At 37.3% G+C, this 19500-nt stretch overlaps 1 protein-coding gene across 14 annotated transcripts in view; it reads right to left on the reverse strand.

The window, feature by feature from the left end:
• Positions 1-19500, reverse strand: part of PARD3 (par-3 family cell polarity regulator) — a 448147-nt gene that overhangs the window by 128348 nt on the left and 300299 nt on the right. For all 14 annotated transcript variants that reach the window (XM_054058316.1, XM_054058308.1, XM_054058313.1 and 11 more), the window contains 2 exons: positions 16477-16704; positions 10833-11049 (listed from right to left, as the gene is read on the reverse strand). In XM_054058316.1, coding sequence (XP_053914291.1) covers positions 10833-11049; positions 16477-16704 — 445 coding nt within the window. The remainder of the gene's footprint in view (positions 1-10832; positions 11050-16476; positions 16705-19500) is intronic.

A 19500-nucleotide genomic window follows, 5' to 3' on the forward strand; every position in this document is an offset into this window, starting at 1 on the left:
CTAATTAAAGGCCAGGGGTGTGGGGTGGCAAGCCTTTTGGTATTCTACCACCACGTAAATAGGCTCCTAGCACAGAAGATCTCAAAACAGGACAAGCCCCACACACCCTGACAGTTTTGTACTCATTTGTACATGCTTAGGCATTATAACAAGTGAGTTACTGGGTCTATAATTATGTAGGAAACCAGACAGATGATGCTTAAAATAAATCCTATCTTGACATCAAAGATTTCTGGCTCCTGAGATGTTCTTCTCCAAATGAGATCAGCTCTACTCATGCTTAGTGCTGCACACAGTATGCAGCAATTATCAATGCCATCTCAATATTTCTTCTGAGTCTTTTAAGTAAATCTTTTAAAAACACTGATGAAAACAGCACTGAGTCTTCACACATATATCTTACACAAACAGTTTTCTTATGTTTGCAGATATAAAAATCGAATGGAATTAGCAAATTATTTTGAGCTCCACAGATTATATTAGGACTCCTACTAGTTACAGATGATGATACTGCTGGTATCGTTACCTGCTCAGCAACATCAGACAAAAAAATACACTTTAACCGTAATGCCACACCTAAAGCTCCTGCTTGTGGCAGCATGTCATGCTCTCAATTTCTGGATTTTAGCACTATGGGTTAAAGAAAAAGATAGCATCTATAATAACATTATGAAATAGTTGAGATTTATTTGTGGTATGTTGCAGTTGAAATGTGTAATAGCAATTCAACTTGCATTCTAGACAATGCTGGCACACCTGGTGTTGAATGCGCTAGAAGCACTTGCTATTGGTATAAAAATATACTACTTTCATTACTGTGATACTAAAAAATGCTATGCTGATACAGCTGACATTCTAGATGTATTTTTGTTATTAAATCCTCTGTTTCAGAACTTTTAGAACTAATCTATAAAATTTGTTTCTGATTAGATATTTTCTTATTAAGTACTACCTATAACAGCATAGCAGAAAAAAAGTAAATCTACACACATTTTCAGTCATCCTTCCATCATCCATTCATCTTCAAATTAAACTCAACAGCAGCATCTGGAAGCCTGAGATAGTGTATGTACATATTTCTACAACATAGGAAACACCACAGGACATCACAGTCCTTGGAGACAAAAGCATGGACAAGATGCTATCCTATTTTTAAAATGAGAAAATAGTTTCTTCTTGAAAGCTTAAGCAACTTGCCAAACTCCCGGAAATGTCTGTACTACAAGCATAAACAACATAAGGACTAACTTTCTGTGAATTACATTGACAAAGTAGGGTCTATGAAGTTAATATATCTACTGATATAGTTATTTTTAACAGAATTTCTCTACCAATACAGCATTACCAACATACTTTCAATGTACAGCACACACTCTTTAAAACATACCTATCAGTAGCATGCTAGTGTATTTGTTAAAAAATAAGACCACCAAGTAGTTCCATGAAACCATACTATGTTATTTTTCCTTTTCGGACAAGAAGCTACACGAGTGACATCAAAAAGCCCTGAAAAGAGTGTTAAGATGTGTAGAAACTAGGAATTTATCTTCTGCAGAAGCAGACATTTCACAATTTAATGTTAATCACATCATCAGCTAGCCCAAACATACACTGTAAAACTAGTTCATGAACTGAACGCATTCCAGCAGGGTCTATTTTACAAACTCCTACAGCCTTTTCTTGCACTCCTGCTTATTGTAAGTTTGCACAGAAGCAGTAAAAGTTAATACGCAGTGGAATACTACATTAACTGCTGAAATGTTATTGCACATGAAAAAGGTTTACTGCTGCTTTGCAAACATGCTTACCTGAGTGCCATAAAATACTGACATAATGAGTGAGATCTACTGCAGTGCATTGCAATCACATCCTCTCACTTGTAATGTAAAAGCAGCTCCTTGAGACAAAAGTAATTCTACAAAATCTGTGAAAGACATTTTTGTATATGATACACTACAAATTATGTTAGTATTTTGGCATTAGGCAAATATACACTAAATCATCAGTAACCAGACAAATTCCTAAGAACGGAATATACAGACACGACTACTTTGTACTTCAACACACAGGCATCACCTGAAGAAATCCTTGAGCAGCACATCATTGAAAGCCTGGAATACAGGTCTGGAAAGAACTGCTCTAGTGTTACACTGTTCTGGTACCCCACTCTTGGCATCTACTAATGACCACTGTTATACACAAAATAATGTGCTGCAGGGATTTACCAGGTATCGTTTAACTCTGTGTGCTGTATTCTCCTGTTCTTGTGCTAAACCCTAGAGAATTTACCAACCATGGAGGGAATTAAAAATAAGGCTTTCTCCCCCTCCAAAAGTAATATAAAGTTTCTTCTTTTGTGACTGACAACTACAAATGCCTGAGACTTTACTTGATATCTATGCTTTGAAAATCAGACAATGAAGCCCAATAGATGCCAGTTCAAGACAATTTAGTGTACAAGGCTTGGAAGCACAGCAAAAATAACCTGCTTATAGATAACTTCTCCCGTAACGTTTAGCATGCAATGGGTGGCTCACAGTCACAAATGCCTGCTTAGCTGCATTATTTCCTATATTCTTGGTGTTCGAGAAACTGTGAGGGCAGTAAGTCCCTGAGGGTAATGACATAACAAAAATACTTCAAAATTTCAACTTTTTGGGTTACAATCTTACAGTACATCCGCATGTTCTTGCTTCAGGAGAAGGATAAGTACATGTTGATTGATTTCGTTTTTTCCATGCCAATGATTATTCAGTGCATCTTGTTCCTATCGTCTTTACCAAGGACACTTTTCACCAGGAGAGTGGTTAAGCACTGGAACAGGCTGCCGAGAGAGGCTGCTGAGTCTCCATCACTAGAAATATTTGAAACTCAACTGGGTTTGACACAGCTGATGAAACATTGAAGCTGGACTGCTGTGAACGGGAACTGCAGCAAGAAGAGTCAGTGCAGTATTTTCAATATCTCCTCAGTTTGTCTTAATTCTATCTTTTTCCCCCCTCCAGAAGTCATCAACAGATTCAAAGTGGGGAAAATACTACTTGCATACCTCATCGTCATTGTTTTTCTAATACATCCTTCTCTGCTGTTCTTTCTACAAAACTTCTGTTCCTCTTATTTTTCCCTGAAACAGCAACCTAAAAACCTATATAACTCCTCTGAATGCCTTATACCCACTATTTTTTTACTGCATTCGTGGAAATACAAGGGTATGCATTATACCTATTATTTTCTTACTATATTCAGATAAATGCAGGGGCTCACAGACTATTTTGATTGTGGTATATTCTATTCCAGAAATATTACTGGTTCATACCCATTTTGCCATTTTCAATGAAGTGTTTTATAACTGTGTCTTTAATGATTATTTCTCTGCACAACAGTAGAATACGTGGAAATCTTAAAAGAAGGCATCAGCCTGCCAACTTATCATGAATACAGATCGTTGCTACCAAGAAGTGAAACAGTAGTAAGTCGGAGCTTTTCCTTTTAGAAAAGGATCAGCAGTCCTGCAGCTGCCAACTTAAGTACCTAAAATAACTATGACTTAATAGCCTATGTCATCTGCAGCTACAAAAATGTACTAAGTTGCATTAAAGTTCATCTAAGACATCATCCTGTTCCCATTTTTAAAAAGGATTTTCAAAAAGACTCTGTTTTAAAAACATAACCTACAGCACCTGTAATTTATATCAATGTACAGGTGCCATCAGTAGCAAATTACATCTCTAAAGAATATTTCCAACAGATAATGAAACAATCATTAACAGAGCTTTTCATCTAACAAATCCTTCATGTCTTGAGACAGTATTTATTTACTATACTTTGTTATGGACTAGCACACTGCCTAGTTAGTCTTCAATTATCACATCAGGCAGTGGAAAAAATCCTATTTCTATATGAGCTAAAACTAAATTGACTTTGAATCTCTGAAATGTCAACCAATTCTTCTCTGAAAAAGCTTGCTTTGCAGAGATTATAAAGTAGGTGTCATCCTTGACACTTGTGTTCTATATTCATCCGGCAGGCCTGGAAGAGAAGCGCTGCAGAACATCGGGCAGGATGGCGGAGGGCTCAGCTGTCACACCGCCTGCCTCCCTCACTTGCTTTGCAGGCAGAGACAGTGCTGTAGGTGTCAAAGGTTCTCTATTTAAACTCGGTGACAAGCAAAGGAAGAATACCGGGAGAATATGTTAGCAGCCACTATGAACTCATCTCTAGTATCAGGTCATCCTGACACTTATTTCTGGATGTTAGCAACAAAAGCTCTGATGCTATTGAAGAAGAAAAAAAAAAAATATAGAAAACCCATACGATATACCCCCATCAGATTTACAAGTGCAAGATTTACTCTGGGAAAATCCAGCATTAAGAGTACATAGAGCAAAGCCCTACTTCCTGTCAGAATGATAAACTATAAAGCCACATACAATTATGTTAATCTCTCACTTCAGGTCTCCAGCACACAATTGCATATCGTTGCTTTCCGTGTTTTATTTAAAAGTCACAGAGTGTACTAACCACTTAATGAAGCTGCATTCCTTAAATCTCTGAGAGATTATGTGACGATGCCTCCACTCCAATGACATCTTAGTCAAAAGGTGGTGTGTTTGGAGCTGCAGGCAGTGCAACATACGTTTTCCCAAAGAAACTGATTCCACCAAATCGAAATAAACAGGAAAGTGAAAAAGCATAGAGAGGAAGGAGCATGGCCACAGCTTGCCCTTCCAAAACAGAAAAGCTTTTTTCAATCAAGCTTATCTCTTTCAATCCCTTATTTACTTTTAATCGGAAAGAAGAAAGAAGGAAGTGAAGAACATGAAATTACTTTGAAAAATGCTTAGAAAAGTCCTGGGTAATCGTCTGCACCAAAGACGACAATTTGCTGCACAGCTGATTTAATTTGAAAGCCTTTTCTGACTCTGTGCATCCCAGAGGCTGGATGAAACTTTGCAAATGGATCTGGACAAGGTAGCGCAGAGCAGTGCAAAAAAGAAGGTGTCATTAGCTGTATCCTCCTTACAGCCAGGATGGGACTGTGCTTCTCTGAAGCTTGAAAAAGCATCATGCTTAGACCCTGCATCTAGGATTGTACCAGGTCACACATTTTCTAGCTGGTGGCAGAAGGGAGAGAGCAGATGTGGACTTAATGATAGTCATGCCAGCTGGTCCATAGTAGTAGCAGGCAAAAAACAGAGCACAAATAGCCCTGGATTCCATTTACCTGTGCAACGACCCAGCTCTGGGTTTCTGATGAAAGTCTCAGCACAAGCACCACAAGCTGTCAGCAGCATTCTCAGGTGAGCATTAGCAAACCCAGGTGCAACTCAGTGCGTGAGCAACAAGCTTCCAAGTTTGAAATGATACAACCAAGAAGTGTTTAGGCAATGACCTCCTCCTCTATGTTCGAAGGCTCAAGATTTATGGTGTTTTATGCCATGAGCAGAGCAGTAAAAAAAAAAAAAAATCCAACTTTTGGAGCTCATTCCCATGTTTTCTATTAAGTCGATACATCAGTAAGTGTCATTTACCAATACGAAGTCTTATTAGTCACTCTTCCAAGGAAAATGATATTATTGCTTTTCTTAAGCTACTGAATGATGAAAATCAGGCCATAGATTTTATTTTATGGAGTTTGAGGTGCTTTCCAGTCCTGTTGATTAGGGTATAATTCAACAGTATTTCACGCAACTCAGATACCTTTCTGTCATGTGCCTGCTTAAAGTCTGAATGTTGTTATTAAATCAAAGAGAAAGAAGGTAATTATTAGATCAATGGTATAAACCCATGTGATTTGCTTTTCTTCTCCTCACAGACATTACAATGAGAAAACTTAAATGAAAACCAGAGTAGGCAATACAAGGAAGTCATGTAAAAAGCAACAGAAATCCATGTAGGTTATTCTCCCAAATGCCCAGTCAGAGGTCTCAGATGGCTGATGTGGTTAAAATGTGTAATTCAAAGCTACAAATAATATGTTTATGAATCTGGACACGTCCAATGAACCTTGGAATCAGCTGTGTGGGGAGGAAAGAAAATAGTATATCTGATTTCAGCTAAATGAGATGGCAAACTAAATTATCTATTTTCTCTCACAGAACTGGAAGACAGTACACTGCAAAGCTCCCAGTACTCATTTTAAATGTACTGAAATCTAATTAGGATTAGATTTTAATTGTAATCTGGAAATATTACATTTGCATTGGCAATCCAGAGCACTGATTTACCCACCTGTATGCTACAATAGCTAAGAGAAGAATCAACGTTTAGTTATCACATGCTAGAGCTTCACATTTCCATCACCATTACAGGCCAGATCTTGAAATACACAGCCTCCAGTACTAAAACACTTATTTACATGATTAATTTTAGACATACTGTCTTGTTCCAAGAATTTCAATGTACAGTGCTTATGTTCCCTATTGAAAAGTTATGTTTATATGGAACTGAGGTATTAACTCCTACAGCAGAAAATTTGCTTATTTCATATAACATACTTAGACACAGATGCTTCAAATTGTATTACAGCCATTTCACAAGCAACCTTCAAGACCAATGCAGATATTTTCTTGCTTAAACTCAAGCTTAAGACACAATGTATATGCTACCTACCTTTTGCTGTCCTCAGCAGTTCCCTACATAAACTCAAATATACCCTTTGTATTTGCAGATCCATTTTTATCCAATCATATTGATGTCTCCTTGTTTTACTATCAAGCAGTGACTGTCCCGCCAATATTTTCAGCAAGACATGACTAGATAGCTTGGCCTCCGTGTTCCCTTCCTCACTTTGGAAACCAAGTTGCTCTTTCTCCCTCCTTATTCTCAACATCATGGTAGTTCAGTTTCTTTCAAAGATGTTATTCCTCAGATATATCATTTCCTGAAACTGATCACTTGCTAGACAAAGTTTCTCTTTCATAAATTGTTCAATGAGTCTTCTCTTATAAAAGCGCCCCAGTAAGGGCATGGCTGTCCACTTCCTTGCAAAGGAGATAGATAATTTCTGCAAAAAAGCAGCACAGTAACAGTGATGTCACTGCCTTACAGATTCATGGTTCAAGGAATATCATAGAGGAAAATTACATATGTCTTGAGGAAGCCTGGGAAAGATGTGAGCTATCACTCCCTTTGACTATTTGTTCACAGTCCCAGTTACCCATCTAGAAACTATGTCCAAGCTTGTACACTAAGAATAAGCATGAATGAAGTACAAGTATCTTAAGTGATCAGCTGCACCACAGCAGTGTCATTTCATCATCATCCAAAACCTGCAAATCTCAAATCTTCCTATCTTATATCCCCAGGGCACCCAATTTCATAATGAAAATACCCTGTACATGACAGGAGCAGGAGGAGGGGAAAAGAAGATGGCATATATTATTTTCCCTCTTAGAGGAGGAACGTCAAAGAATTGCACAACATAGAAGCCCATCAAATTAATGTATCCCTACCAGCACTAATTACAGATGCACTGTTTGAAACTGTGAAGCCTCTTTCTTAAGGCAGCACTACAACTTATTTATCAACTGATTGGTTTTGTCAGGTTGATTTTTACCAAGAAGCAAAATCTCTAATTAAATATAAACAAAATCATGCTCAGAAGTGAGTAAACACATTTTAGATTACACTTGGAGAAGCATACAGATTTTTATAATGTTCTGATCTTGAAACACACCTATTCAAACTGCCTTAGTGAAACACAGAAACTAGCAGAACTTCATATTGGCTTTCCAAAAACTACTTGCTCAGCTGGCAATGGCCCTCGAGGCCCCCCCCTCCCCCAGTGGAGGAACTGCACAGCCTCTCCCTGGTATGGAATTAAGGACATGGGACATGGCACATGAACCTACTGAAGAGATAAGATGGACAGGAGTGATTCAACTATGCAGGTAAAACAAATAAATTTATGTGTAAGCAAAGCTCTGCAGCACCTGCACCTCCTCCAATAGACCAATATTTTTATTCATTACATTCATTTAGGTTTACTTTTGTCCTATATTCATCTGAGAAGAGGAAGAAACTTCTCAGCCAAATGACAAATTTAAATAAATTATTCTGTTCTGCCCTGAAATGTCAGTTTGAAAAAAGAAATACACAAATGCTCAGACAGATTTATTTCACAATGAGAAGGCTGAACTTTCAGACTGTCCACAGCCCAATGTCAGCAAAGGTCCTCTGGAAATAACAGGAGTTGTGCGTGTCAGAGTCATGCGGGCTCTACCCTGTGTTTTGCAGTTCTTCACTGTTACATCAATCCTTTTTACTATGTTTGATACAACCAGTAAAACAATGGAAGTGCTTAAAAGGTTTACTTATGATTTTAACATGCTACTGGAATCATCCAGGGATTTTGTGGAAATGATGACGAGATGCTGAAGGATAAATGTAACTTAGGGTTGTCTAGTGGGAGTTTTCATCACACAATACAGTTTAATGAAGATCCCAGCAGCAAATCCTAAGATTTCAACTGAAGGCAATGAGACTTATTTTTATACATCACATAGTCTCCGCTTTATGAGCTGCCAGTTTGCATAAAGGCAATAAAAAGCCCCTTGGCTAAATACAGACATTGGAATAAAGTGTCAGTTAAGAGTAATTTCATCCTATAAGTGTTCTTGCCCATATAAACTAATAAGAAAGATTACTTTAAGATAACAGCACCAAAAAAAGGAAGGAAAAAAGTGAAAAAGGAGAAAAGAAGAACAACAGAGAAATCATAATGTTGCAAACAAAACCAAAGCATCCAATTATGCTTTGATCATGGCTTGAATTTTAAATGTTACTGCCATCATTATTTTCTATCGCACAACTTCTTTCGGTGATTACTTGATGTCTATGATATATGTCAGATGTACAGAAAACCAAAGCATGTTATAGGCAGTAGTAGCTTATCTTGCAGACATAATAAAGCTCATCTCTCAAACATCATTGAGAAGCCTGTCAACAAAGCAAATCAAGCACTGAGTAGAAATGAGGCATAATGCTTAATTCCTTCAATCAGCATTTTCCTGCTTGTCAGAAGTACCTCTCTTGGGTGGGCTGACAAGGTGCAAGCTAATTTACAGAGCCAGGAGTCTTCAATTGCATCCGGATAGCACTGCTCCCATGTTAATTAAGAGGAGACTGAAAAGTGAAGTTCACTGAGAAATGGTAGTAAGGGGAAAAAAGTAACTCAAGGAAACGTTGACTGCTATGAAGAGCAAACAGCAAAGCGATCATCAGATCTTCCTATGAGTCAAATTACTGTTGTTTCCAGATTAAATATTTCAGAAGTGTTATGCTGAGCATACAGACAAGGTTACTTCCTATTTAGCTGGGAGTAGCTGATTAAAAACATTAATTTCCACTTTCACACTCATTTCTATCTAGAGCACTCAAAACTACACAGGAAGACTGGACATTAGGCTTTAAGGCTGGAGGGCAGAAAGGAGCCAACAAGCCCGACACCAACCTAGATCTCTGCAACATGACAGCTCCTCTCCTTGGATGGTATCCTCTGTAAATCAGCCCTTTGCCTGCGTACCAAACCTTGCAAAATGAAGCAGCTGTCTCACAGGTCTTCTGGGTACTGGGAATGTTACCCAGGAGGAAACCAAGGACCATGGAGCTGCCCAACCTTTCTAGATGCTGTAAACAACTTCTAACTGAACTCACAAGATAGCACTTGTGAGTGCTGCCCAATAAGCTGCTTTGAGCCTACAGAATTTATCATGTATAAAGTGCCTCAATATGAACTGTTGTTTCTACTGTATAAAAATGACAAAGACCGTAGAAAAGAACCATTCAGCACTTTGTATTTTTAACCTTCCACTATCCTCAGCAAGGGGTGCAATTCTCTGCTCCAGGCTTGAATTGAGGTAGGCAAACACCCAAAATATGAGGGCATCCTTGTGGGAATCAAAGAGGACCAAGCTGAAGTGCTCTCCTCGTGTCTGATATGTGGGATCATCTCCTATGACACTGCTGGTAATAATGCTGGTATCTCATTTCGAAATTAATTAATAAATCACTGGACATATAAAAGAAAACAAACTGCCTTAATACTGTTTTTTTCTTGGAAATACATTTATTTGCTTTATCTAGCTAAAACAAAGACTCATTTTCTTGCAGTCTCACCCTTTCCCACAAGTGATCAAAAGTGTTTCTCATATTTCAACATTTACCAAGAACAGTAGGGTGTCCCTCAACAGTCCATCCCTTTCAGAACACTTATGTCTGCTGAAAAGATGACTCCTTTCAAAAAAACTCAGTGCTTAGTAAAACTCGGGTCTTTCTTTGACCCCTCCCCCAGATTGTGGGTTCTCAGAGCACACAACATTAATTCAGATACTGTTTTCCTTGAGAGGAGCACACTGTTTTTCAATTTCAAACTGATTCATCTCTTTTGTATCATGCCTCCATTAACAGTCTTAACAGTAAAGCAAAGAGAAACATACATTTTGTAGCACACAAGCTTTGGGTACAGTATTAGGAACAGAAAGGTGTAAGAAAAAAAAATGAAACTCAAAATTGTTTGACCTGTCAAAGAATATGTGAACTTAGACATCATCATAGAATCTTTCCAAGACCAAGCAGTTTGTTGCTTAAAATCGTTTCTATCTTTGCAGCCCCTTTAGCCTGCCAGTTATCTCCTGCTCTTCCATTCTGAGCTGCTTCTCTTCCATGACAACATTTAAGGGCTCAAAAATTAAGAGATCAGCCTACATATATTATGTGCATATATGTATAGTAAAATACGGCCTCAGCAAACAGTCACAATTTAAGTGAATATCTAAAGGATGAAACTTCATTTAAGAATTCATTCTTACATTTGATTGCAAATGACCTACCTGAACATGTCTCCTAAGCCTTTCAGCATTCCTTTCTTTGCCTTAATTTTATCCTTCTCTTTATCTCGATCTTTCTTCTTTTCCTTTCCAGCCTTTTTCCTGTCACCTTTATCTTGGCTTCCATTCATCTGTCTCTCTAATGAGTGGGATGGCTGGTCACTGGCTGTGGACACAGATTCTCTACCAGATCTTGAGCTCTCCTCTGTGTCTTCCTCCACTGAAAGCACAAATTAAGAAACATGAGTGAGATAAGAACAAACAAAGGCAGGCTTATGGGTATATTGTGTAATGTATTTTGAAGCAGGATATATGCACAATCACAAAATACTCTTTTTTTTTTTTTCATAATCAGTACCTGCTCACGTGGGGATTTCCTGGAATGTTCATTTTGTACTATTAAATTCTTAAAAGCAAGGAATTCACCTTTACAGAACATTGTGTAAAACAGGATTCATGTTTTGTGGGTAATCTGAATAATATATGGATTAATAGAGGATTAGTAAAGTAATGTTAATTGGCCCATTTAGTTTCAGTATTTAAATCACCTGAGGAAAGCTTTAGAAAAATCTTCAAGAAGAAACAACAGCAGTGCAGCATTCCTTGTCAGTAAATTCTTAGTAACACTCTCATAAAAATATGTCATTAAGGACTGCTAACCCTCAACACAAGCCTTAACAAACTTTTTCTTCTGCTGCAAGTAACATAATGGTTGTGTCATATACTTCATTTCCTGGAGCAGTTTAAAACACAATATGCACCATGATTTTTATTCGTGGTTGAGATGGGCAGCCAGGGAGCTTCAGGTGGGGAGATTCAATTCAGAGGAACAAATAAAATCCTTTAAGAGCAGATAACATGTTTCTTCTCCATTTCTAATCTAAGACCAAGACTCAGAGTATACTGAAGTATACACAAGGTTAGATTTAAGAAAGCACATGCATTTCAGAAAGTTTGAAACAAAAATTAGCAAAAGAAACTATCCATTCAAAACTTGAAAACTGTGCAAGTAGCTTAGTGAGAAAGAAATAAAGTACTTCAAGCTCATGAAACAGAATCCCACAACCATTTTGATTCAAAGCCAAGACAAGAAAACTACACCGCATGGCTAGTGAAGCTGTGACCTCCCAGGAGCTCTAATATTTTATATCATCACATTAAAAGTAGGGCTACACCATCTCCAAATTTTCCAACAGACACCACAAAGCATTAGGACCACAGATGCATACTTCATGCTTTCTCCTGTAGTTCTAATAAACATAGACTCCACACAACTTTTGACAGTAGAAGTTGAATAATACTGTTTTGCTATATATTTTTTTTGTAGTCAATAAGATTTGGAAATGTCCATTTTTTTTTTTTTAGTTTACCATGTTTACTACTACTTTTTACTATTTCTACTAATGTTCTTGTTTCTAGACCTCAGTGACTCTTCTACGGCCAACAGTAGCAAGTAATACTTGTAGACATATACTATAGAATATAAACTTGCTTTTCTGAATCACCAGTCATATTCACCTTACAAGTAATTTATTGAATGTGAAAAGTCTACAAATCACTGACTAAAAGTCATTTAATATAGTCTGTTCCCTCCCTCAGACACTTGCCTACAAAATACTATTTATTCATCAACATTACAATACACTGACCTGTCTGTTAGACTTAGTACTTATTCACTGAGTATCCCAAGATTTCTATAAATATTCTCCAATCCTGGAATATCACACAAATATATTTCAAGAAAAACATCAAATAAACCAACATTAATAATTATTTTATAACCTTAACTCATACTCTGAAGTACAAAACAGTAGAAAGAAAAAAAAAAGAAAAAATGAAAAAGGCCAAGTCTTGGTATTTCATATTAACTTGTCTTCATGACCGCTACGAGTTAAGCGGATGATACAGCTTCTCAATTGTAGGCACAAGTTTAACTCTATTTTAGAAAATTCAGGGACCTTTCCTGTACATGCTCTGTACTAGCTGTACTCGTACTTTTTTGGTCACACTGTTTCTTAATCAATGTCTCGGATGATATTTAGTTATTATTAAAAGAGTAGTTGAAAACCACTTTGGAAAAGAAATGCTAATTTTTTGCATGCTAATTTATAGCTACAATCTGTTCCAGTTAAAATCAACTAGACATTTAAAAGATCGTATTTGCAAATGAATATAATTAGTAAAAAAAAGTACTAAATTTCTGACAAATTCTGAAGTCAAATGCTTACTTGGTACTTCACTGCTAAACTTTTAAAGATGACTCAATCTTGACCAATGGTTGTTCACATTCATCTAACAAAACATTAAATTAATCCTAAACTAGTATTAAACGCTCTGTGCTATGCTGAGTTGCTGAACAACCTGTCACAACAATGTTTCCGCTTATTATTTATTCTGCATATTCTATGGAGACAACATTGTCTCTTTTCCACACTTGTGCTTCAATAAATATTTGTCTGTCATATTCAGTTGACTTGCAATTAACTACATAAATTAGACTGAGCCTTGTGAACTAGGATGCTTGTTCTCCTGAAATAAACACTAGTGTCTCTACTGGAGTAAATAGATTTTCAGTTTTACTTAAAAGGACAAAACATGAAGAAATTTGTTTCACTTTTATGCAGCACAGTCATACTGCAACTAACATACACCTAATTACTAGTGTTTAGAACAAATGCAAATGCTGCTCAATTAAAATTCAGGCCCAGGCTGAACGGAACTTCTAATTTTTGTTGAGTTGCAGTAATGACATCAGGTTACTGCAAAAAGCAGAATGTATTTGTTCTGGTACTGTTATTTCCTTTCTTTCTAGCAACCTCCTGCCTCCCATTCAGGGTGCTGAAGCCAAAAAAATTAAATTGAAGTATACTTTAAACATCAATTAAACCTGAAAACTAGTGTCATTTCATGAACCACACTGTACTATGGAGAACTACACAAACAGGTATTATGAAGCTATTCTCCTAATTACACCATAAAAAGGAAAAGATGCACATGAGGAATCAAAGCTACTTAATGTGAAGCTATTTTGCCACTAAGCTTCTAGGCCTCTTATTGCGATATTTAATACAGCCCTAGATTCCAGCAATTAAGATTCAGCAAAAGATTAGAAAGCTTTGTGGATTTCTCCAAACCCAAATGCCTTGTTCTCATTCAAGATGCTAAAGATAAACATTGTGCCTCCAGTCAGCTATTTCAAGTATCAAGGAAAACAAAAAAGCAGGAAAAATGGAACACCCACACCTTTCCACAAATGTTGCTTCTTTACAGCCATTAAAACTCACACGCACCTTCTCACTTTTTAAAATAATACCCCAGAACTGGTCATTGCTATCTGATTTTCATCCTACATTTAGTAATTTAATAGCACTTTTTCCAAGGACAGCACATACATTCAGAAGTTAGTCAGTCTCTTTGCCACGTATGCTACCTGTATTTTTACAGCTTTTGTAAATGAGGTGATGACACATTAAGAATTCTTCTATACAACATATTGCAATGCTATCATTCGCTACTGCAAAGAAGGAAGAAAAAAGTACTTTTAGCACTGAAATTCCTGCAGAAGAAAAAAATTCAAGTATGACAAATAGATCCTCAAGGGCATCAGCAAATTGACCACCAACATGTTTGCCTGAGTTTTCTAATGAGAGTAAGGCACATTTTAATTTCAAATAATTATGGAATAATTAAATACAATTTAAAAAAAAAAAACTTAGGCAATGTCATTATGGCAGCAGGAAGGCATTAGTTACATTATGACCAGATTGTTAAATTAACTTCTACATATTCATATGTGCCCAGGCTTTGTCCAGCTGAAGGCTCCATTTGGTAAATTCTCTGGAACCTGAGGTCACATATAATCTACACAAAGTGGAGCAGACTGCAGTGCTTACAGTTCTAAGACAGATGCAGACATTTTCAGAAAGACAGACTGAGGACCTAGCATTTTGTTCTTCTCCCAGGCAACATATGGTTGGGCCAACTCTTAAGCTCCCACCACCATCATGAGAAGAAAAGACTCAATTCTGTCCAACCAACTTAGTATATTTGCTTTGCTACTCATCTCCTTCTATTAACCTAGCTCTGCAAATTTCTGAATTACTTCTTAGATGTTTTATTATAATATACGAAAGCTACTAAAACACAGCTCAACAGAATGCAAATAACTCCTTGCTACTCTATGCGCATTGCATCGAGAAGCTTAAAACCTCTTGCAGTAATCTTATAAAACTGTACTCACCTAGAAAGATTTAATGAGAACATTTTTGCTATATTTTTGAATGTGTGAAGTTAAACAACCTGTAACTCTGGATGAGCCTTGGATATCTAATCCTCAAAACAGGATATTATTCTCAATGGACTCACACCAAATAAGGCCTTTGAGAAAACATGGTCTTATGTCCCAACAGACCACAGGCACGCTGCCTAGGTGAATGATCAGGTTCACTATGCATTTTCTCATACCTATTCTCCTACTGGTCAGAAACAGATTGACAGCCAATACCACCAGACGAGCACTTAGCCTCTCTGCTGTGTAAAATTGCTAGGTTGCTGGAAAAGCAGAGCAGAATTAATTCTGTTCATAACCACCTTTGAGAAAAGTGACTGGCAAAATGACCTCCCTTTCAGTCTCAGAACACTTTTAGAAACAGGTAATTTTTTTTTTAAAAAAAAGAGTTTTAAAAAACTAAACGAGTGATGACACAAGCAGCTTTTAAAAGAATATCAGGGAGTGATGCTTATGAAACAGATTTTCTGAAATGAAAAAGTTTGAAAAAGAGCAGAGAGAAAAATCTTATCTCAGGCCTTTTCTGTCAGCATTCAGGCTTAATATTTTACTACTTCCATCTTCCCACCATCATCTTCATTCATAAACTTCTAACTAGCCATAGGGTGATTAAAAAAAATTCTGCTGGTGTGTGACAATTTGAAAGTAGTATAACACAAAGGTTAAAAATTCAATGATTTTAATACAATCTCTGATTGAAGTAATTTAGCATTCATACTATTTTCATTCAATACGAGTTGTCATTTTACCAGCCCATTCTTACATAGTTCAATAATGATAAGGTTAGCTTTGAAGTGATTCTTTTATGTCAATGACATTCTCCACGTGTTGGGTCATACTTCAGGTTAAAGAACTGAAAATGTAAATGAATACCCATTAGAGTGGGTAATAGCTGATCATTAACTTTATATTTTATTAGATCTGTCAGCCTCACTCACTCTAATTAAAGGACAGTGATTTCTGCCCACCTCCCTCCTCCGAGAAACTACAAATGTAGTTTCAAAGTTAGATGCACATATTTTTGTAACAAAAATTCATTGGGTTTTTGTCTTTCTGCAAATTTTTTTTCTAATTTGCATTAGTAAATTAATTAGCTGTCTTACAGAAAATTTTCATAGTAACTTACGTAAACACATTCCTAATAATCTTATTTCCTTATTTTAGAAAGGCAGGAAGCTGCAGAGTGTTGCAATCTGTTAATGCATATGAAAGGAAAAAGCCAAAAAAAAAGAATTGATGAAGAGAAGTTATGTCTATTCTTTTCAAATCCTAAAATTATCTTCTACTACTTTTAATCAGTTTCTAAAGGTATTAACCTATGTCATTAACATTCCTTGTGTACAGTAATGATTTACTTACAAGTTTCCATGCCTTCATCGTCATCATCTGCTACAGGTTTATCATATGACTTGTCTATGGCAGCTCTGAAGCTTTCATTGCAGCCTCGTCCTCGGATAATTCGCGGGCGCGGGCGGTGGAAGGGAATATCACCATTCAGAGTCACCTCAGCAACAGCTGTCTGCAGACTTTCTAATGAGCTGGATTTCTTCAGACCTAATGAAGGCCCCACATCTCTGGTTGGGGAACCTTAGTGATTTAGAGGAGGGGGAAAAAAGTAATTAGAATTAGTACTGAGAACTGCATGCTTGATTATGCATATCCATCCTGAAAGTCTGTGGGGACACACTTAACATTATTCACATCATCTCTCAATAATCTGTAGGGAATTCTCTGCAGATTTGTTGGTCTCACAAGTGAATGAGTATGTCAAGTCACAGTCAATGAAACCGACAACATTAGCAATGTCTGGCTTTTCAAAGCAGTGAAGAGAGACCAACATCCATTACTATTATTTTAACAATTTGAATGATAAAGTAATTATGGGACTTTAAAACATGGCTCATAAAACCAGCAGAGATACACATCTACTGGCATCGAACAAAACTATTAATTATTTTTGTTTTGAGCAGAATATTTCATTAGTACTAGCAACTGACAAATAGAGAGCAGACTATGGGCATGAATCCTATTGTGTTCAGAGTAACAGTCTTGCATAGCAGTCTGGATTCAAGGAACATGCTGTTTGCTTTTAATCGAGTTTTAAAGACTTGCATCAAATTGCTGAGGATTTCATAATGAAATGTTTCTGAGAAACCTCAGTTGTCTTGCTGGGATTTTGTGAAGTTGGTCAAAAATAATTTGTGGAAAGGACTCAATTTTAGTCAGGCAACACTAGTTCTCCAATTGGAAAAGAAGCACATTTCTGGCAGTCACCAGGTTGACGCCTGGGCAGCACTACAGCTGGGGCTGAGGGCAGCTGTTATCACTGCAACACGTTCAGACGTGTGCCAAGGAAGCCCCAGACAGTACTCTGCAATACCTTTTCCCTATCCAGACTCTTCTTCTCAAGTTTGTGGACTGTCTACCCTCTGGTTTTAGATACATTCACAGTGCAAATCAGCTGACAATTGCACAACTTGATCTCATGGTATATTTAAAACTGGGAGAAATCTGTCAAGGGGAAAAAAATCACTGCATTTATTTTAAGTGATTTTATTCAAAAGCGCAGCATAGGCTTGGCTAGATTTTTCATAGGATTTGGGCTGGAGAGCAAGATGAGTTCGGACATTAGCATCATCATAGCCATATTTCCTAAAGTTATGAGACCAGAGCCCTCACCTAGAAGATGGAAACACAACTTTTTTTCTACCCAAATGGAGCAGAACCAAGAAGAGTGTTGTGGCACCACTGCAGTCCCAGGTGGTGGGCTGTTACTCTGTTAATACCACTGCCTTCGACTGACAGAGGTGCAGAAAGAGAAATTTCAAAGCTAGTCAGCACTGAGAGACAGAGCCAAGAACTGAACCCTCAAGAATACGAAACCAATGAAAAATACAGTTGTAATCAAGGTCTGGTGTGAGTAATGCAATAATGGAAAATTATCTTTTTAAAGTATTTATCTCAGAATAATACAAAGCACTGGAGTCAATCTCTATTCTGGTAAATATTAGGAGGGAGAAGAGAGATAGGTATGCGCAGAAGTAGTTTGTAGAAAACTACCACTACACTACTAAACCCAGCTTCTTCCACTACTACTATTGTATGGGGAGGAAGGAGGTTGCTGGACCTACAGAAGGGGTGTTGAATAACAACACAGCAAAGTCTTCTCCATGTCATTTGTTAACTTGGTATGAGACTGTGCAAGGCAGAAAACACTTTCATTTTCTACTAATGAAACATTTTCTACTTTTTCTATTAGAAGTCTTAGCAATCCCTCAGATCAAATAAAATCAAACAGCTGCCGTCAAACTATACCCCTTCAGCTGCCTTATTGATGAGATGAACTTGTAATTAGAAACAAAACAAAAACCCTGTTTCAGAGGTCTACATAATTCGTGCAGGTTGGTTCCCCCAGAAGCCTGGTGTCCTGCTGCTTAAACCTTGGGCAGAATTAAAGCCTTCCCAACAAATGAGGAATTTTATCTCGATGAACTCACATCTCCTAGAAGCAGCCCCTGTCACTCACAGTCTGTACGGGCTGGAGCACCAAAGGTCGTGGTGGTGGCTGGGGGTACCGCACAGCTGCTGAGGTGAACCAGAGCAGCCAGCTGGGACGGGGGTTGATGGCTTCCCAGCTGTGCAAACAAACTGCAGTCCAGGTTCACCAAACTTCTGAATATGGGCTAAAGCCTAAGGCAAGTATTTATACATAACACTCTCTTTACCAAGGAAAAGAACTCAAAGTTAGGCAGTGCTCTATAAAACTATCCCCTCGTGTTCTACCATGTGCCAAAATGTGCTATTCCTGCACTAGTGCCTGCAGTACACAATAAACGAGATTTCAGTTTTTTACTTCTTGAGACTGTATTTTGTTAAAAACAAAACTGGTCCATGAGATAGGAAAAATTAATGCAATTTGAAGGAAAAAAAAAAAAAAGGGGAAACAGGACAATCTCATATAAACCAGCTGTTTGACAGATTCAGTTTCATATACAAAAGGAAAGGGTATCCTCTTACATAGCAACTTACTGTAAACTTCCTTATTCCAGATTCCGCTTTGCAACCTTGAAATAAAATGCTCATATATCTTTTCCTAATTACTGAGTGGCTCTTTTTGTAAACAGTAATTATAAAGAAGGCATTTATGTGCCCATTTACGTTCATAAAGGACATTAAAAAACATTCCATTTCCTGCCACCCAATACAGAACTCTGTGAGAACTGTATTTATGTAAGTCGTGCTTTCCCAGAGGAAAAGCTAGATGGGATATGACCTAATGTTCCTTGAGAACTGTAAAACTAATAATAGATTACAGAAATGATAGGAATATTTACTGAACTCGGGTGGCCACGAACACAAATGTGGACAGGTTGCAGAATTTGA

The sequence above is a fragment of the Cuculus canorus genome, chromosome 2, assembly GCF_017976375.1.
Source record: "Cuculus canorus isolate bCucCan1 chromosome 2, bCucCan1.pri, whole genome shotgun sequence".
Classification (NCBI taxonomy): Eukaryota; Metazoa; Chordata; class Aves; order Cuculiformes; family Cuculidae; genus Cuculus; species Cuculus canorus.